The 20356-nt window shown below is 39.8% G+C and overlaps 2 protein-coding genes across 2 annotated transcripts in view; one reads left to right on the top strand and one right to left on the bottom strand.

Moving 5' to 3' along the window:
- LOC308082533 (AMP deaminase 2-like) overlaps positions 1 to 20356 on the top strand; it is a gene marked incomplete at its 5' end in the record, with an annotated part of 557360 nt that overhangs the window by 257509 nt on the left and 279495 nt on the right. The gene's annotated exons all lie outside the window — the stretch shown is intronic.
- Positions 1014 to 19805, bottom strand: LOC308082537 (prostacyclin synthase-like). The gene is made up of 10 exons (XM_080424353.1): positions 19695 to 19805; positions 17246 to 17369; positions 15866 to 16041; positions 14800 to 14943; positions 14121 to 14248; positions 11160 to 11347; positions 6070 to 6223; positions 4867 to 5048; positions 3776 to 3927; positions 1014 to 2067 (listed from the first exon to the last, which is right to left on the bottom strand). Exons 1-10 carry the CDS (start codon positions 19760 to 19762, stop codon positions 1917 to 1919), a joined length of 1467 nt encoding a protein of 488 aa, XP_080280479.1. The 5' UTR covers positions 19763 to 19805; the 3' UTR covers positions 1014 to 1916.

The following is a 20356-nucleotide window of genomic DNA, read 5'->3' as shown; positions in this document are numbered from 1 at the left end:
AAATGAATACCCCCCACCCCCCCCCCCCCCACACACACACACACACACAATTGTTTTCTGCACACATAACCTACATTTATTGCTACTAGTGTTGATGATGTCTTGTATATTAGATTATTGCATTGAATACATGGGACCACCTACATATATGGAAAGAAGCCCATAGGGCTTTTTGTGTCATCCTTTTAGCATCATTGTATAACCGTACCACTGTACTATTTGCAAACTGTTAATATTCAATCAATCAAACAAACAAACATAAAGGTGAATATACAACTCAAAGTAAAGGTATATCTTCTTCTAATTATTTTCTTATCATGGGAAATGTTGCAGGCATAGCGTATTGTTTTGTATTTGTCTTTTATTTGTCTCGTTTATTGTTATGTTGTTATGTAATGTGTGTGGTGTGGAGCCAGTCCAGAAGATTAGCTGATGCTATGCATACAGTAAGCTAATGTGGATCCAAATAAACTCAATATGTAAGCGGTATAGGCTGGACGGTCCATTATGGACCTGCTTGGTTCTACTTAGCAATACCAGTTGTTAATTAATGAATACAATAAATAAATAGATAAATAAATGAATACATACATACATGAATAAATACATAATCTTATGTTCAATTTAAATGCAGACTATAGACTATTAAAGCGTCAATGTCCCCCTTTGAGTCAATGTATTATTGTTATGCACCTTTACTTATTAGTAGCATCATTTTAAAAGGTGATAATGAATTGTAAGGCACTCTGAAACACAGAGTCTATTGCACAGATAATGACTACATTCAGTGGTCAACACTGGTTGTGCTGGAAAGCACACTCCTGCTAGTCACTGTGAACAGTTGTTTTCCAAACAACATATAAATCTAAACGTCCCACTTCGCGAAAACTATTAAGCTTCACGGTGGAAACAGCAGGAGACAAATGTGTGTCTGTACTGTGTTGTTTAGAGTATCAGCCAGTTCCCTCAATACACTCAACATCTCTTTATTTATGCATGACAACAACAAGATCAACAGCTTCTTTCTTTTTTTTTCTTTTTTACAACACCCTTAAATAACATCATTATCAAGCACATTTTCAGGGTATTATTGAGACAACGTAAAAATAAATATTTTAAAATACATTCCTCGTAGCCTAAGCTGTAGGCTAATAAAAGTATAGATTGCTTAAATATGTTTCTTTAATTAAATAATAACAGTCAATGAAAACCTCTCAATGTGTCGTTATGCACCCTTTACTCAATGCAGACAGGTCTAAACAGTCCTTATAATAGTACAAAAATCGTGTCTCGTCTCATCTTAACTCAATGTGTGTTTACCACAAGGATATAGACAACAAACATTTACATAAAATATTATTTACATATGTAGATAAATAAACACAATTTGGCGTATAATACAGTTAACCCATTCAATCCGGGAACGCATCTCTGTCATTTTAGATTTCTTTGGCTATTCAAAAATAGCTGATCTACAAGCTCATAGCACAGCACAGCGAGTGCTGCGCTATGAGCTTGTAGATCTGCTTTTTTTGAAAAGTCGTGAAAATCTTTGAATGTATATTTTTTAAAGCGAACATTTTGTAACTCAAATCTTTGCTTCTGGGTTTCCCTGGTTCAAAATATCTTGACAGATGTTCGCTTAATTTTTTTTAAAAACAGATTTGCACACATTTTCACGATTTTTCAAAAATAGCAGATCTACAAGCTCATAGCGCGGCACTCAGTGCCATGCTATGAGCTTGTATATCTGCTATTTTTGAACAGCCAAAGAATTCTAAAGTAACAGAGATGCGTCCCCGGATTGAATGGGTTAAGAAATAGAAAATCCGAAAAGCCATATCAACAGCTTTATAAACGTTTTGAAATGTGCAATAGCATGTGTAAGGTACCGTGTACGCCTTAATTAACGTTAATTAATGCGAGCATTTGGGTCTGTATCGGATGGACAGGTCTCCCTCTGGCTGCAGCATTCCAAAGCCATAGCGACTGGCGTTCACTTCAGGCATCCGCGCACACGGGTCACACAGCTCCAGATCGTAATGAGAACACACCATGAAGACGAACCTGAAGAGCATTTTAAGCACGTACAAAAACATGCGCGCGCGCACACACACACACACACACACACACACACACACACACACACACACACACACACACACACACACACACACACACACACACACACACACACACACACACACACACAGGAAAGGAAAGGAAAAAAAGAACACTCAGTATTAAAAAGAGCTGTGCTGCATAATGAAGCAAAGAAGTCATCCATTCAGTCAGCAGTTGAAGTAATCAGAGTTAGCAGTTAAACTTATCAAAAGATTTTCTTATAATCTATAAGATTGTAAGAATATTATAAGATTATAATATTATATATCTACAGTATAAGTACTGTAGATATATGTGGAGAAACTGTGCCCAGGGACGGGGTGCCTAGAGCAGTGTTCTCAAACTTTTTCCTGTCAAGGAGCCCAAATTCACACATAATAGCCCGCGGACCCCCATTTGAAAAGATATGCCAGGGACCCCCAAGATGGCTCTAGCAGTGATTCTCAACCATCATAATTTCAAGGACCCCAGTTTGACCTGCATTAGGCTGCGGACCCCCATTTAATGGCATTTCTATCTCTGGCACCCCAATTTATATTGTAAAATCTATGTTAATTTAACTTTATAAAGAATACATCACATGGATGCACCTGGGATGTATCATCAGTGTTGTAGCATGGGGTCATAGGGTGTTTCGGGTCTCGCAACCTACACCCTCGCCCAGGTGACCCAGCCGGGGTTGATCAAGCCCCAACTTACATCCCAGGTAGCTACCCACGGTCAGTCCTATAGGGAAAGACAGGACCACTCAGTTCTCCGGAACTACTCTGCCTGAACACGGGGAGTCTCTGGCACGTGGAGGGACCAGGCTCTGTGGGTGGCCTCCCGGCCGGGCTCCTCCTTCGTCTCACCAGGTCCATGACCTGAGCGCTGTACCAAATCCGCTGCACCAGATCCGCTGCACCAGATCCGCTGCACCGCCCCGATCCAAACATTTCCTTCAGGCGTGATGGTTCCTTGGGCCGATACCACTAGATTGGGCCGTCTAATCATGGTATTAGCTTCACTTGCGGTTTGCTGGAATGGCCCTCCTAAAGGCCTCACCGTGGGTTTGTTGGGCTTCTTCCTCACGGAAGACAAAGCCTGGGGCGCTAACCCATACTGCTCCCGGTATACCGTCTACATTCCGGCTGTCACCCGTCTCTCCGGTGGTCACCAAACTATTCCTGGTTGTCATGTAGTCTAATTCCTATGAGCCACTATAAATAGAGTCACTAACTATAAAGAATACATCACATGGATGCACCTGGGATGTATCAACATTGTTGTGGCCTGCATGGGGTCATAGGGTGTTTACTTACATCCCAGGTAGCTACCCATGCACGGTCAGTAGGGAAAGACAGGGCCACTCAGTCCACTTCTCCGGAACTACTCTGAGAGTGTACAAGTGGAACCAAATGGACCCTGTTAGGGTCCATTTGGTTCCATTTGTACACTCTCTGAGTTACAGACCCATAAGGGTCCATTTGGTTCCTAACTATCTATCATTTAGCTGGGGACCCCCTGGAACTCCCTCAAGGACCCCTGGGGGTCCACAGAACCACTGGCCTAGAGAGCACTTGTTCGTGGCCTATGCCCAAAGTTGGGCTATACAGTAGGCGTAAGTAAGTAAGTTCTATGTTGCACCATGCCTGTGGTCAAGAATACTCACTGTCTGATAGTGTTGATGGCAAACTGCTTCCCCACACAGCCATTGGTCCCTGCACCCCATGGCATGGTGTAGTATTTCAGCCACCTCCCTCTCTTATAAAAGTCTCTCTTCTGCGATCCGTCTTCATTCAGGAAGCGGTCGTACTTGTACTTCTGTGATTGAAAAAAAACATGTTTTTTAGGCAACAAACCAGTGTTGATTTTGACAGCACATTTTGATTTAGTTTTAGTCAGAGTCTTTTGAATAAAATGTCATTTAGTTTTAGTCATATTTTAGTCATCTGAAAAGTTTTAGTTTTAGTCTAGTTTTAGTCGACTAAATCTACAGTTGATTTAGTCGACTAAAATGAGTTTTTGCGGGCCTTGATGGCGTCGTAATGGCTGATTCTACAATTGGTTGCATGCTGAAAATAGCCGATCTACAAGCCCACAACGCGTGGCAGCGTCGAGCTTGTAGATCTGCTATTTTCAGAGCGCAGCACCCGAGCGCAAACAAGCATAAAATGACTTGTCTTTTAGTTCTACTGGATCTCTTCTCCACTAGTCCCTCATTAACATTTTAGTCTAGTTTTTATTTGTTGACGAAATTTTGTCTCAGTTTTAGTTGTCATAGCTTGGTTTTTATTTAGTTTTAGTCAGTGAAAAAAGGTTTAGTCAACGAAATCAACACTGCAACAAACTTAAACTTTACAACACGACAAACAAAATCAAACGGTAGCATTCACTTGCATCATCAAAATCCTCTACCTTTAATTTGCTGGCTGGCTGGTGGCGTATTGAAACTTAATTGTCTGCTGGAGGACAGACTTGTATAATTAAGTTACCTTCCTTCCCACGCCTATTAGATATGTTTCTGTTTCCCAGCTAATCCTGCAGTCGTTCCTCGTTCTGGGTTTAACCCCCCCCCCTTCCCTTGCCCCCTCCCCCTGGGTAATCCAGGGTCAGTTTAGTGTAGGCGTGATTCCTTACATAAACAACCTGCCAAGACAATAATTCTCTATAGAGACTGCTTCAAACATGTCACTAATACCATTACCTCTTAGTGGGAATAACAAGCCGTTTATTACGTTCATGGGGAAGAGGAACACAAACCTGTGGCTCGTGGTGAATCTCCTGGTCCATTTGAGGGCTGAGGAAAGGAAACAAACACACCCTGTCTCCTTTCCTTAGCAGGTACTCCTGTCCGTCTGCCATGTGCAACGTCTTGTCGTGCACTACCTCTCTGGTGATGAAGGGGGCAGCGGTGAGTCTCAGTGCCTCCTCCAATGCACTGTCTGGGAAGGGGGAAATGTTTAAATTAAAATAAATGCCTTGATAAATACAGTGGTGGAAAAAGTACTCAAATTCTTTACTTAAGTAAAAGTGCCAATACTACAATATAGAAATAATCTGTTACAAGTAAAAGTCCAGAATAAAAAATGTACTTGAGTAAAAGTACAAAAGTATTGGCATCACAATGTACTTAAAGAATCAAAAGTAAAAGTACTAAACTGTTTGAAAATAGCAGATCTACAAGCTCACAATGTGTTGCGACGCGTTGTGAGCTTGTAGATCGGCTATTTTCAAATAGCCTATGTATAAAATAGGGCTAAAGTGGTTTATGTATGTTGTATAATGTACTAATTTATATCTGCAAAGTAACAAGTAACTACAGTTTTCAAATAATTGTAGTGGAGTAAAAGTACAATATTTGCCTCTGAGATGTAGTGGAGTAGAAGTAAAAGTATTGGAAATTGGATATTAACTCAAGCAGGCCCGGATACAGAAATTATTAACTGGGGGGGCATTACTAAATGCTGGGGGGGGCGGCTTCCTCGGCGCCGCGCTTTTTTACGTTTTTTTTTCATTTTTTTCCGGCTGTTTGTGTAATACTGTTTCCTATTGTTCTTTTGGGCTTGTTTTCCTAGGCTTCTTTCTCTCGCAATATCTGGCAACACTGCCCATGGAAAATCAGGGCAGAGGATTATTTGAATTGTGCAATGATACATGATGGAATATGATTAAGTATTATTTTGATTATGGTAAGATCACATTTCATATCATGACATAAATGAAACTTTCAAAAAAAAAAAAGAAGATTTTTTGGGGGGGGGGGCAGTCAGGGCATTTGGGGGGGCATTGCCCCCCCTTGCCCATGCCTAGATCCGGCCCTGAACTCAAGTAAAGTACAAATACCTCAACATTGTACAGTACTTAAGTAAATGTACTTAGTTACTTTCCACCACTGGATAAATAAATAAATGAGTCATTCTATAATCGCACCTTCATACAAACAGAGATTACAAACAAACTCACCAAACACAGGGGTGCGTGCGTCCCTGTCCAATAATGCACTCTGCGATGTGTCCTTTTTGGAGCATCGGCTGAATTCTGACTTCACAGCGGCCAGGGCGTCGTGGTTGGTCAACAGGTAGCCCAGGAGCCAGAAGGCAGCAGGACCAACATTACCCTGGAAACACATGAAGACGGACGTGAGGGGCAGTGATAAGTTAAACTTATGCTCCGTCCTGCTACTACAGCGTCACGCGCCAAACAGCCGATCTACACAGAGACAATGCATCGTCGCCGATGCAGAAGTGATGCACTGTGAGCTTGTAGATCGGCAATTTTCGTCGAGCGACGTATAAATCGTATAAATCATATAAACTAGACCATACCCGTCGGGGGATATGAGCACCCAAAGTATGTGCAGTTTGGGTTATGCGCTGCGCACAGACCCATAGCTCGGGGGCCATCCCATAGCTCAGGGGACCGTAACCATGGCGACATTATTTTATCATAAAAACGCTAATAAACTACTGACATTTGGGGAAAGTGAAAAACGGGCGTTGGTGTTCCGTGCACATGGTAATGGTCAATGGCTGTGTGCAAATGCAGATCAATTGTTCCATATAAATCAGACTATATAGCTACAGTACTCCTTTCTTTCACTCTCCCACCTCTCACTTTTTTAATAACTGACAGCAAAGAACATCATCGTGTGTCTTTTATCAGTTTGCTTTAACAGTTCACACAAAAGGCAAGTTTCTACTTGGGTTCAATTAAATAACAAAGCCTGATGAATCATTAAGTCCAATGGTGCTGATGAGGGAAAACAGAAGGGTTTCCTTTTTCACGTGTCTGTGATGTAGAGTAGCCTGGTAAACCCTCCCTCCGGAAATCTCATTTCTATTTGATTCCTGGAGTGAGTCTGGCATGAACCGCCTCTCTGCAATATTGGCTGTGTATGCCAAACGGCCGCGCCTATCAGCGTCGTCGCTCATTGTTCTGTGATTGACAGCTTACGTTGGCCAATCAGGTGGCGAGTTCGAGTGAGCCCAAAACACGAACGGCAGCCATCTTTTTCTTGTGCGGCCAATTCTCCGCTATTTTTTTACTTCAAAAAGCTCTCTAACTTCTATTTTGAGGCACGGAATTTACTTATAAGATATCGTTTGGATAGAATTTAGTTGTTTAACTTCATATATGTGGTCAATTAATCATGACAAAGCCTATTTAAAAAAAAAAAATTAGAGAACCGGTAGGGGCGGGCAGTGACACCATTGTACCCGAAAAAGGCAACCCATTTTGGGTATGGCTGTCTCAAAAGTCCCGTCGCGTCACATTAAGACTGGTGAACTGCTGATTGGCTGAAGGGGAAAAATTATCATTGGCTGAAGGGGTTGTCAGTCAACGGTATTACTCCCGCCCAACTCCAGCACAGCCAATATTGCAGACAGGCGGATCAGGCCAGACTCACTCCTGAAATGAAATGGAATTGAGATTTCCGGAGGGAGGGTTTACCAGGCTAGATGTAGAGCTCTGCTCTGGATGTTCTCAGCGACTAAGTGCAGCGCAGTAATGGTTTACTAAAAAAGGAAAGCCATTGGAAACCCACTGAGGGAGGACTTGATGTGGAATGTTAGGTTGCATGCTACTGTAGGCTAGCCCCAGTTGAGACAAGTGTGGAACTTTGAATTTAGATCCTTGCTCATTTACCACAGTCTGGTATCAAAATGCTAAACTGTGAACATTGTGGAAAGTGAAGAAATTATCACAAAACCTCAGATGACATGACAATGGTCTCAAAGGATAGCTAGAAGGAGCATGGAGAATCTAGAAATACTTGTATAAATGTAAAGTAAAATCAATTCCTGAAGATAAAACTTGTAATTTTGGACATCTTTGGTAGGTACCAATGTAGGAGACGGAGACCAAACCGTACATCTATTATAATTTGTATTCATTGTGGCATCTAAATACCTGTCTCCAATAATTGTTAATCATGAATCAGTGACAAGTAGGTTGATATTTTCAGCACACCAAGACCACAGAAACACTAAACTTGAGTTTTAAAATGATATCATGAGTCAGAATTCAACCATCACGTGGTGAAAGTGAAGTCAACAAGTCTGCAACAATCACGTGAGAGTTTAGTTTAATGAACCCTTCATGTCCAATATCTTATATTCATTAAGTCTGTTACCGGGACCATGTAAACTTATCAGCACCATTGACTGAGGACAAAAACGAATACATGCAAAGGCCAACAGCACACTCATGTGGTCAAAAGGCGTGCTGCACTTATCTGATAGCTCTACAGTACAGCAGACTAGAAAAGCCATAGACTGAGACAATACAGATGCAGTGTTGCATTGGTGATTTGATCTTTGGTGGAACGCTATTTTAATGACGTCACGCGCACGTCCTATGTTAATCCACGCTGGTGTGACACTCGGCAGTCGGCAGCTTTTGTAAACTTTGTTGAGGTGTGAACTTAAGGGTTGTTCTTAATCGATGCATGTGTGTGCGCGTGCTCCTGAAAAATCTTTGGGCGGACGCCGTGGTACTGTGTGCAATGAGCAATGCAACACTGTACGGATGTCATCATGTCTGCAGTCTAACAGGAGAGAGCCGTGCACAGATGTTTTGGGGGCTCGAGCAAAGATCTTAAGGACACTCATGACACAGATATGCACTATTCACAACCTTGATGTTGCCACAGGCACACTGCCACCATCCATAATCACATCTCATATTCATAACATGGGACCTGCTTAAATTCTACTGAAACACATTATTCAAAGAAACAGAATATGTGAAGGTGTGAATCTAATCACACCTTGAGAAGCGCATGTTGATCTACCTTTATCTTTGTGTTTGGTGTCCAGCTGAAGTTAGCAACTGCATTTTCTTTTAAATAAATGCAACACAGCGGAGAGAAGACTGTCAAAACAAGTTTGCAAGTCAACACTTTCAAAATAACTCTAAACCAACACTTAATACTAATATTCCTGTCATTGGTACATGACTGTCTCCTTGTCTGTGTCTGCCCCTGGATTCACCTGTTCTGCAGCCCCACGTAACAGTAATATTAGTATTAGTGTTGGTCTAAATGTTGTTTGTTTGTTTAAAAAATATTTATTCAAAGATTTGCACACATTTTCACGATTTTTCAAAAATAGCAGATCTAAAAGCTCGTAGCGCGGCACTCGGTGCCGCGCTATGAGCTTGTAGATCTGATTTTTTTGAATATCCAAAGAAATCTTAAAATGACACAGATGCGTTCCCGGTCTTAATGGGTTAAAAATGAAGTGTTTACCTGAAAATGTTAAAACCACAGGATGTTTTGCCAAGCATATCTCTGCTGTGTGGCATGTGGTTGTTTCAGCCCATTAGTTTGGCTGAAAACGGTTTCCACAAAACAGGTATATTGGTATTATTATTGGTCTGAAAGTTGTTTTGAAATCTTTATCTGAAAACTTGTGAACCACAGGATGTTTTGCCAGTCATCTCTCTGCCGTGTGGCAGGTTTTTCTCTTCTTTTTTCTTCCTAACGTACCACAGTTTCCACGTAACAGTAATATTAGTATTAGCGTTGGTCTGAATGTTGTTTTTAAAGCATTTAGCTGAAAACCTCAACCTGAACTGAACAGCAAACCACATAATGTTTCCTCCTTTAAAATGTGCACTGAGAGAAATCTGATTATATTGGTAGAGCTGCAATAAAGCAATTCATTGCGTATTTGTAAGTTATCCTGCATGATGGTGAGATAATAAATGTCTATGACTATGACTAAGTTATGGCCCAAAAACTATTTGGATATTTTTTGTGACCTTGTCCCAAAGGCTCTACATGTGATGAGGAATTGAAGGCTGGCAGATTGCACAGATTGTACCCTGAGGAAACAGGGTATACATGCCACTAGCAATTATCCTAAAACATCTGAAAGGTTGGCCACTTTTTGCAACAGAACATTAACTGATCTGATCCATTTGATGTCAATGCCATATAATGGGACATGACCAACCCATTCAAAGACAGAAGAATTTACTCATATCATTTTAAATGACCATTGAAAACACCTTGAGATTAATGGTCCATTGTAACATATGAAAGAGAGTATAAACCCAATATTAAAAAAAAAAAAAATATATATATATATATATATATATATATATATATATATATATATATATATACATTTTACAAAATACAAGCTATACTACAAAATACATTTACAAAGAAAAGATAAAATAAATTCACATGCATGTTCTATATAGCCTGAGCCAACACGGCCTATATTGTACAATGCCCCAAAGGGTTTTACAATGCCCCAAATCCTGCTTGTTTAGACAAGCCTGCACTATAAGGACACATGATACGAAGGCTCAATCCACCTTTTACTACTGGAATGTACTGTATTATAGTGGTGGACAGTGTACCCTGTTACTATAATGTTAACACCACAAAGAATTCCATCCTCTTTCTGAACAAAAGATCAAAGTAGGCAGTAAGTCAGCGGCAAATCCATTCATGTGGTTTGCATGTTGACCTGTCCTTGTGGTCTTGCATATGTGGGACAAGAAAAACATCCTCTTAGAATATGTTTTGCATTGAAAGAGGACTCTGAATCAGTGGGGAATGTTTTCAGATACTAACTGACCACAGTGAACCCCCTATTTTAATCTGAAATGTCTGTAAATACTTCACCACTATTAACCCATTAAGACTGTGTCCATTAAGATGCGTATCTGTGCCATTTTAAGATTTCTTTGGCTATTAAAAAATAGCAGATAAACAAGCTCATAGTGCGGCACCGAGTGCCAAATCTTTGCTTCTGGGGATTCTACAAATGTCTTCTAAATCCTAACAGTTAAAAAAAATTAATAAATTATGTTGCTATAATATCAGTGGTTCTCCATGTCAAGGACCCCAGGAGTTGCTGAACTAAGCAATGGATACAAGATTTCTATTGATTGTTTTTAGTTTGACTTTGGACTATATATATTAATATATTTTGCAAGGTGCCCTGCCTTGCCCATTCTTGTGGAGCGTAATATTCCTTCTACTACTTCATGGAAAATACAGGTTTAGTGAATGTAGGCTCCTCCTCCTCACTCACCTGTGTGGCCCAGAGTTGCAGCAGTGCAGCTTTGCTCTGCATCTCCTCATCCGCTCCTTCCTCCTCCAGGAGCTGCCTGTAGCCGATCAGCCAGGGGCTGGAGGACCCCGACTCCTTCTCAGTCAGTCCCGCCGAAGCCAACAACTCCCAGAGTCTGGTACGCACACTGTGGGCCGTCCTCTTCTCGTCTGACGCACAAACACAGACACACACACAAGCACCGAAAATATGAACCATCACACACAGACACATTGAGTGAGTCAAAGGTGATGAAATCAATTGGATCTAGTTTGACATTATGACTAAAATGTCTGATATATAGATAACAGATCATAATGGAACTTGTGAGTAAGAGGTGTGATAGCAAAACATAAATAAAGAAAACAAAACAAAACACTGGTGTGACGGGTAGGATAAGAGGAGCTATCAAGTGCTTTGTCAAATGACAATATGGCATGGGTGTAGCAGATGCTATCAGAAACAGGGAAAACTATGGTGCCTATACAGGCAGCCTTTCTTGTGAACCAGTTACGGGAATTCCCCCCATATGTACAGTTTGTCTTTGTTTTATTTCATTGTACCTGTTTATTTTGTTTATTTAACCCATTAAGACCGGGAACGCATCTGTGTGTCATTTTTAGATTTAGATTTCTTTGGCTTTTCAAAAATAGCAGATATACAAGCTCATAGTGCAGCGCGAGTGCCGCGCTATGAGCTTGTATATCTGCTATCTTTTGAAAACTAACTAATAACTCCGATCTGTGCTTCTGGTGGTCCCTGGAATAAAATATTTTGAGATGGGGGTCCACTCCCAAATACATATAATTTTAGGGGTCCTTGACGTGGAAAAGTTGAAGCACCAGTGATATAGCAACATAGTTTTTTTTTTAAACTGTTTCTAGAATATATATTCAAAGATTTGCACAAAGTTTCATGATTTTTCAAAAATAGCAGATCTACAAGCTCATAGCGTGGCAATGAGCTTGTAGATCTGCTATTTTTGAATAGCCAAAGAAATCTAAAGTGACACAGATGCGTTCCCAGATTGAATGGGTTAATTATCCTGTGCTTCACAATGAAGATATTCGAAACGGGAAACTGTGGTTCCCGGAAATATTGGTGTATGAAATATGAGAAGAAGAAAGGAGAAAAAAAAGATAATAAACGTTTTTTAGTTATAGCTATGGACAGTTATTATTGGGTCCCACTTCAATTATGTTTCCCATCAAGTTCTCAGAAGATGTGTTAAAGTTAAACCCTAAAAGACTACAGTACACAAGACACAACGCGTTTAAAAACTAACCATGGCAACCCAGGAAACAAATGTAAATAAACTTCCACGGATGATGTCATTGCACAATGACAAAATGTCTACACAGAGAGAGAATTATGTGATCGGTGACATTGCAGTCTGCCGCCTGCCAAGTCATGACCTGCAACACTGATGAACACAACCAACGCGACATCACTTTGACTTGCACTGTGACTCATAGTTTGTCAACATTGCTAAATCCGTGCTATGCGCTACAGACTCTATGAAGTGTCTCTTTAGACCGGAGAATATACACAAAGTGAAATAATGTCACAAATACACACTGTCATACTAGAGCAGTGTTGGGCAATAGGCGGCCCGTGGGTCCGGCCAGCGATGATATCTGTCCCGGGCAAATTATTTAGTAAATAGTTTACAATACGATACTAAAAATGGGGTCTGGGGACCCCCAGGGGTCCTTGAAGGGCTTCAAGGGGGTCCCCAGCTAAATTACTGATAGTTTTGAACTATATGTACCCTAAAAGATCTGTACTACAAGAGTGTACAAATGGACACTCTTGTAGTTAGAGTGTACAAGAATGTTCAAATTTCTACACTCAGTTATGAGGGTCAATGATCTAAATTTGCATTTCAAACTGGGGTTCCTTGAATTTAAAAAGTTTCAGAACCCCTGGGCTCTAATGTCCAAATAAGAGAATCTACCCCACCTGAAGAATTCCTTCATCCATGTTCAGAGTCAATAACAGGCAGCCGTTTCATACAGTTCCTCTCCTTATCTAAGAAGAGACCTTGAGCTCCTATACTATGAAAGAGCTTGTTTATCTCCGTCCGAAAGAAAGTCTGTCTGTCTGCAGATATTCTTTTTTAACTTTTTAACAACAACATCCAAGGATAAGACCAGCACAAAATGATAAATCCACGGCCACGCATTTCTATCTGCACCAGTAACATTTGATTACACATACACACGCAGTTCTATCAGTATGCAGTTACACCACACAAATCTATTTTTTTTTCTCTTTTAATTTTTATCCCATGATCTTGTAACCCATTTTTTTCACCCTGTGCCAATTGCCTAAGCATGTAATCCTGGGCGCTACTCTCCCTCTGCCAGCCTGGGGAGAGCCCCGAACTGAGCTCATGCTTCCTTCGATGCATGAGGAGAGAGCAAGCCGCTTCTTATCACCTGACAGGGGGCAGATTCCCCGGCTGGACGTAGCGCGTGGAAGGAACACGTTATTCCAATCAGTTCCTTTCCCCTCCATCAGGTGCCACAGCTGACCAGGGGGAGGCAGTATAGAGACCAGGATTACTGCATGTTTTTTGTGAGGGTATCTACCCTACGCCTAGGGGACACGGGGAGAACATGCAAACTCCACACAGAAAGGCCAACCCCACCTAGGGTATGGGCACTGATGGCACGGAGGAGAGAACACCCCTCCAGCGTCCACAGCGACCTTTTAGCTGTGACGCGACAGCGCTACCGACTGCGCCACCGTGCCCCCACAAATCTTTATTCACTTTTATAGCAACAGCATTTGCATAAGATGGTCAGTCAAAGTTCCAGTTCTTAAATTAACCATTGATTGTGTTCTTGCCCACCATCTAATGACTTAGAGAAAAACTGTCCCCAGGCCAAACGTACTTGCCTCTACACCCCCGTATCAGAGGCTTGTGTGCACAGTTACCTGCTTTTAGCGTACTCCTTGCCATCTTTGTCAAGAGAGCATCAAACTTGCGGTACTCCTGGTAGACCTCAGAGGGGTCTGCGGGGTTGTTGTTCTGCTCTCCGCCAAAAAGTGTAAGGTACCCTGCCCTGAAGAGAAAGAAAGAAGAGGTGGAATTATATATTGTGTGGGGGTGGAGAAAAAGAAAAAAAACTTAACCTGCTAAAAGTGATTTACTGGACACAGAATGACTCATGGTGAGGATGTCCCTCTGGCAGGATACAAGCCTCCCATTTAAAAGCCATCCCACGTAAACAACCACTTCGAGTCAATAGGTAGTTTCCTCTGGCCCACCCAACGTGCAAGTATCTCCCTAAAGAGGACGTCAAGATTTATAATAAACGTTGCAATCGCACTCCAGTCCAGATGTCATCCAAACGGTTTGCACTCTTTCCTCCGCTGACAAACGATGCCTCACATCATAACAACACAAAAAGCTATAGTCACGTCCATTAGCTCTGCCACCAAGAAGAAGGTGGGGGGTTATGTCACGCATAATGTTTTTCCCGCTGTGTTTACAAAAAGAGGATCACGTAAAAGGAATGGGAGTTGTAAATTGTTTAGCTAAAAGGGCATTTGACGTGAACTCTTGTGTGACGTTGGTTCACACAGCAGGGTGTGCGGGGGAGGTCTTCCATACCTAAACAGTAAGCTGTAACAGAAGCTGAATAGCCCGTCTGCTTTCCAGTCTGTCTGGTTCTGAGGCACACTGGCTTTCAGCAACACATGCAGGTGTCTATGCATGGTGCCATAAAGGCGGGATGAGTTCGCCCCCTGGAAGTGCCTGAAGGTGACACAAAGGTAAAAAAAGAGTATTATACAAAAGTTACAACAGTTGGGCAGTGGTGTAAAGTAACTAAGTACATTTACTCAAGTACTGTAGGTATTTCTACTTTACTGGAGAATTTCCAATTTTCAGTACTTTTACTCCACTACACCTAAAGAGGCAAATATTATTTTTTACTCCACTACAATTATTTGAAAACTTTAGTTACTAGTTACTTAGTAGATTTAGATTATTATTACAAAACATACAATAACCACTTCAGACCTATATACATTTCGGCCTTTTGAAAATAGCCGATCTTCAAGCTCACGATGCACTGTGAGCTTGTAGATCTGCTATTTTCAAAAGATTTGCATACATTTTATAAATTAGAAAACTTGTGAAATGGCACATTCTGCATAATGAGTACTTTCTACTTTTGATACTTTAAGTACATTTTGATACCAATACTTTTGTACTTTTACTCAAGTAAATTTCGATTTTTTTCCCTTGTAACAAAGTATTTCTACATTGCAGTATTGATACTTTTACTTAAGTACTTTTTCCACCACTGCAGTTGGGTAATAATTGGAAAGCATGAATGTCATGACATTGGCTGATGGTGATTGTGAAATACAATGTAATACAATACCCACTGACTCACAGCAGAAGCATTCCCTTTCTACTTTTTCTTATATAGTAAAACCTGCAGATACGATCTAGTTGCAGAGGTGGGTCGACATTGTTCCATGGCAAGGGCCAGAATTGCCCTACATTTAATCAGAGAACGGGCCATGCTTAGGCTATCGGGTTCCCGTCACAGAAAAGAATACCCTGCATTCAAAGTGTTCAGATCAAGGAAATTGTGAAGCCTTTGTGAGAAGTGCATGAATTTCCCGCGCGTACGTGTTCAGAGTAATACAATGGCATGAGGACATACTGTTTCATCATGGCTTTCTCTTTGGCAGGGTTGTGATGGGGGAGCTGCAGGCTGAAGATTCTGTCCATGAGAACCTGCACGTAACGCGTGAAATCCAGGGACACCGCGTCTTCGATAACGCTATCGTAGGAATGAGGGTCCAACAGCACGGTCACGTAACGTCCAGCGACACGCACCTGTAATTCATAGATACGTAATTAATAGTAAAATGCAAACAATACCGAGGTGAAAACGAGTGACTCGGTTGTAAAGCAAATATGTTGAAATTTTATTTTATGTATGCATTGATTTTATACATTTGGAGGGGGGGGGGGGTATATATTAGTACTATAGTCAAAGCACATACCCAATTGTAAAGGATGCTTTGAAAACGCTTATTAAACTCAACTGTGTAATTGAGAAATGTTTATAGGCCTGCTCCACTACAATTAACTACATTTCTGACATCTTCTAAAACCGTTAAAGGGATATTTCACTTACAAACGTTTGGGGTATTTTTACTAGTCTATTTGGGCTTTTGTGAGCACCCCGGGCAGTTTTTAAGTTGCTTGATACAGTATTTAGACATTTGATATTCATTTTAACAGACACGCCCCCCCTTCCTATACAAACCCATTGTAACTTCAAACTCAACCATGATAGATTCATTGATAACACCTGTCCTTGTTTTTGGTGACTGATATTGTCCTTCTAATGTATGAGGAGGCCGTGTTTTTGCAATTACTTTTTTTTTTTACTTTTAATTTTCCAAAAAAGTTATACAAAAATAAATGAAAAAAGCAATTGAAAAAACATGGTCTCCTCACGCAATAGAAGGACAATATCAGTCACCAGAACCAAGGAAAAGTGTTTAAAATTAATCTAACACTTAAAATGGAGTTTGAAGTTACAATGGGTTTAAATAGGAAGGGGGCGTGTAGACGTTAAAATGACCCCAAACATGTTTGAAAGTGAAATATCCCTTTAAACACCCACAAAATAACACATTTGAACCCTGGAGGACTGTCAGATTAAAAGACAGATGTTCTACCAACTGTGCTACCAGGATCATTAATGTTGAAACAATGAATGTTGTTACTCATATCTTTCAGTAAGCTTCATTCTAAAGTGCAGGCCAACTAAAACTGGGATGGTGCAAATTGCTGATATTGATGCTCTTCCAGACAATATTTTGTTTTTTGATCAAGCGAAGAGGCAAGAAATTATAGGAATACAATGTCAAGGTATTTTTTTCATCTTGATTCTAGCATCACCATTGACTGAATAGATATTCCTACTGTAAACAATTGCTAAATCCTGCCCTAAACACTCTTGAGCTTCTGCCCACATGACCACTAATTACAGTTTATCTAAGTGTCAAACAATATATTAAGTTCTCACCGTGAAAATGTCACCATGCTTCATCTTCATTCGATTTAAGAACTTGGCAGCATCTTTTCCAAATTCAAGTGCATGTCCTAACCATGGAATGACTCCTCTGTCTAGCGGTGGATCACTCTTACACCTAAAAGAAAATAACACAAATAAAGTTTTTTTGTTTAACCAAACCATTTCTTCAAAGAGTTCCATGTTGATCGTATTCATCATCATGCTATGGCAAATTAATCTCACTTTTCTCACCCATGTGCATTTATAATTACGGTATACACATAACAAACATAACATAAAGATGATAGATTAATCATAAACTAATTTACTGTGAGCAAACTACAATTCTAATTAATTTTGTCTGTAGCAGCACACATACCATATAAGCACTTCATAATATTGTAAAAACATCACACACAGTTAATTTGAGAACATCTTATACTTTAAGCTTCAAAGTTTACTATGCATCTCTATTGGTCTAGTAGTTTTATTACATTCCAAACATTGATTGGGAGGTTAAATTGATTTGGAACAACATACTAAACCTCTGATAACACTGTATTTATGTCTGTCTGTATCTCTATATCTAGCTATCTGTCTATCTCTACATGTATCTACAGTATATCTATCCATCTCTCTATTTATCTATCTATCCATCTATCTATAAGGAAACCCCTTCATAATTCATCTCTGAATTTCTCTATACAGGGAAAATCAAGACACCACAGCCACAAATTAACGAACTAACAACAGAAATGCCAAAGGTCTCTAAACAGTAAAATAGGTCTAAAGGAAATGAAATGAAACAAAAAGCCATGTGAAACACAAATGTGGCATTCCCCCAGATAGTCTCATTGTTTGTGTAAAAAGTACTTGAAAGCCACAGTACACGTCGTACACATACAATATCTCACTAGAAAATGACTCTGGCACCCTTTAGAATAACAGCCAAGTAAAGGTATTGTACTAAGGATAAAAAAAAAACTATCTGATATAAAATGTAGCCTAATTTACAGTAAATATCAAGAGCAAAAGTGAATGCTGATAAGGAAATAAGGGGGGGGAGAGAAAGAATAGAAAAGAGACAGATCTAATATCTCTCTGATATTTTGTGAAGTTTATTCTGAATGGTACCATCCTGTGGATGGAAGTGTTCAAAATATTGTAATTGTGATCTCCATTTGCCTCACATTTGAGGATGTATTTGAGAATGCAGAAACGTCATTCCCTCATGGCAGACAAAGACATTTAAAGGGTATTTCACTTTAAAAAAAACTTTGGGTCATTTTAACGTCTACTCAGGCTTTTGTGAACCCCCAGACCGTTTTTAAGTTGCTTGATTTAGTATTTAAATATTTGATATTCATTTTATCAGACACACCCCCTTCCTATACAAACCCATTATAACTTCAAACTCCCTTTTTAACCTGTTAGATTCATCAAAAACACCCGTCCTTGGTTCTGCTGACTCACCCTGCCCTCCTAATACGCGAGGGGGCCGTGTTTTTTTAATTACTTTTTATTTTATTTTTTCATTATATATATATTTTTTTCATTTTCCAAAATTTTTTTTTAAAAAAAATGAAAAAAGTTATCGAAAAAACACGGCCCCCTCGCGTACTTAAAAACGGTCTGGGGGGCTCACAAAAGCCTGAGTAGAGGATAACATGACCAAAAGTTTTTTTGAAAGTGAAATATCCCTTTAAGTCCATAAAAGTAAATTAATTTAAAACATATGGTGTAAACTAAAGCATTAGATATGGTGGGTGATGATGATTGTTGCATATACTGCTTCTATCTACCTTGGATGGTGGAAAGAAGAACAAGCTGACAGCATTAACTTGCTCACTATTTTCAAAGGCATTTGTTTCTATTGGCTTAGAATTGGAAAGCTAAATTAATAGTAGCCTATACTCGAGGTGCGCTCCATATTAGAGTAAGGAGCGATAGTTTAATTTAAGTACGTTCCGCCTCTGGATATGTTTAATATCCTAACAGAATGATCTACACAGCACTGTTTCCAAACAGTGGGTCGGGACCCATTTGTGGGTCGCGATTCGCGAAGTAAATATCCCCTTTATTATATATTTTTTAATTTCCCACATTTTGTTTTTATTTATTTCAAAAATGTTCCTGAATTAAAAACAAATTCAAACATTTTTCAAAAATAATTGTATGAATAAATACCAAAAAATCAAAGAAATTCCCTAAATTCGAAAATAACTGTTGTAGTGAAAATAGCCGATCTACGAGCTCACAACGCGTAGCGAGATCTGCTAATTGCAAGGACTTTCATGAACGTCCTGTTAAAAGGAATTATCCCTTATCCTGGGCAAACGTCATAATAATTTCTCTTTTGGGTCTCGACTCGAGATAAAAAGTTTGTGAACCACACTGATCTACAGAGTGCGCAAAAATTCCAGACTATTAGACATGATTAGAAGACATCATCATCACTCACCTCAACCTCTTTGCTAGAATAAAGTAGAGAAGGACAGCCTGCACCAGAAGAAATGCTGTCCAGATCATGTTTCTGTGTGGTTGAACTTGTCCTGCTCCTCGATCAGTGACTCCCACGGAGACAGACAGTCATGTATGCAGCCTGAGAGCCTCGAGGTGCTGCTTTATAAACTACCTAGCCCTGCCACCAACCTACCGCATGGTGCACATGACGTCACTGCACAACACAACACAACACAACCTCTTCAGTCAAAATAAATACACACACACACACACACACACACACACACACACACACACACACACACACACACACACACACACACACACACACACACACACACACACACACACACAGTTACAAACATATATAAATATAATTTGAAACTTCTGCAACATATGATGTTGAAATTAGTTTCAAAACCACAAAAATAAATGAACCAATAGAAAATGTAGATAATCAGTTATGATGAAAGATATTTTGTGGTGGAAATGACTTGTTGGAAACGGCAGATTTACCTTTGAATATACATTGCTTGTGAATGTGATGCTATTTTTAAATGAAAAATAAATAAATATATATATATACACATCTTTTTTTTTAAATATATATATATATTTCATACATATATATATATATATATATTACAGAAAATAAAAAAT

Source organism: Gymnoscopelus braueri (assembly GCF_963280865.1).
Source record: "Gymnoscopelus braueri genome assembly, chromosome: 3".
NCBI lineage: Eukaryota > Metazoa > Chordata > Actinopteri > Myctophiformes > Myctophidae > Gymnoscopelus > Gymnoscopelus braueri.
The sequence above is the reverse complement of the archived record's forward strand: the minus strand, read 5'-3'. Positions and strand labels throughout refer to the sequence as shown.

Coding starts and splice junctions, on each gene's coding strand:
- LOC308082537 (XM_080424353.1), bottom strand. CDS start 19,762: ATGATCTGGACAGCATTTCTTCTGGTGCAGGCTGTCCTTCTCTACTTT. Junction 14,944..15,865: donor GAGAAAGCCATGATGAAACA/GTATGTCCTCAT, acceptor TGTCACCTTCAG/GCACTTCCAGGGGGCGAACT. Junction 2,068..3,775: donor GCCATCAACACTATCAGACA/GTGAGTATTCTT, acceptor AATGCTCTTCAG/GTTCGTCTTCATGGTGTGTT.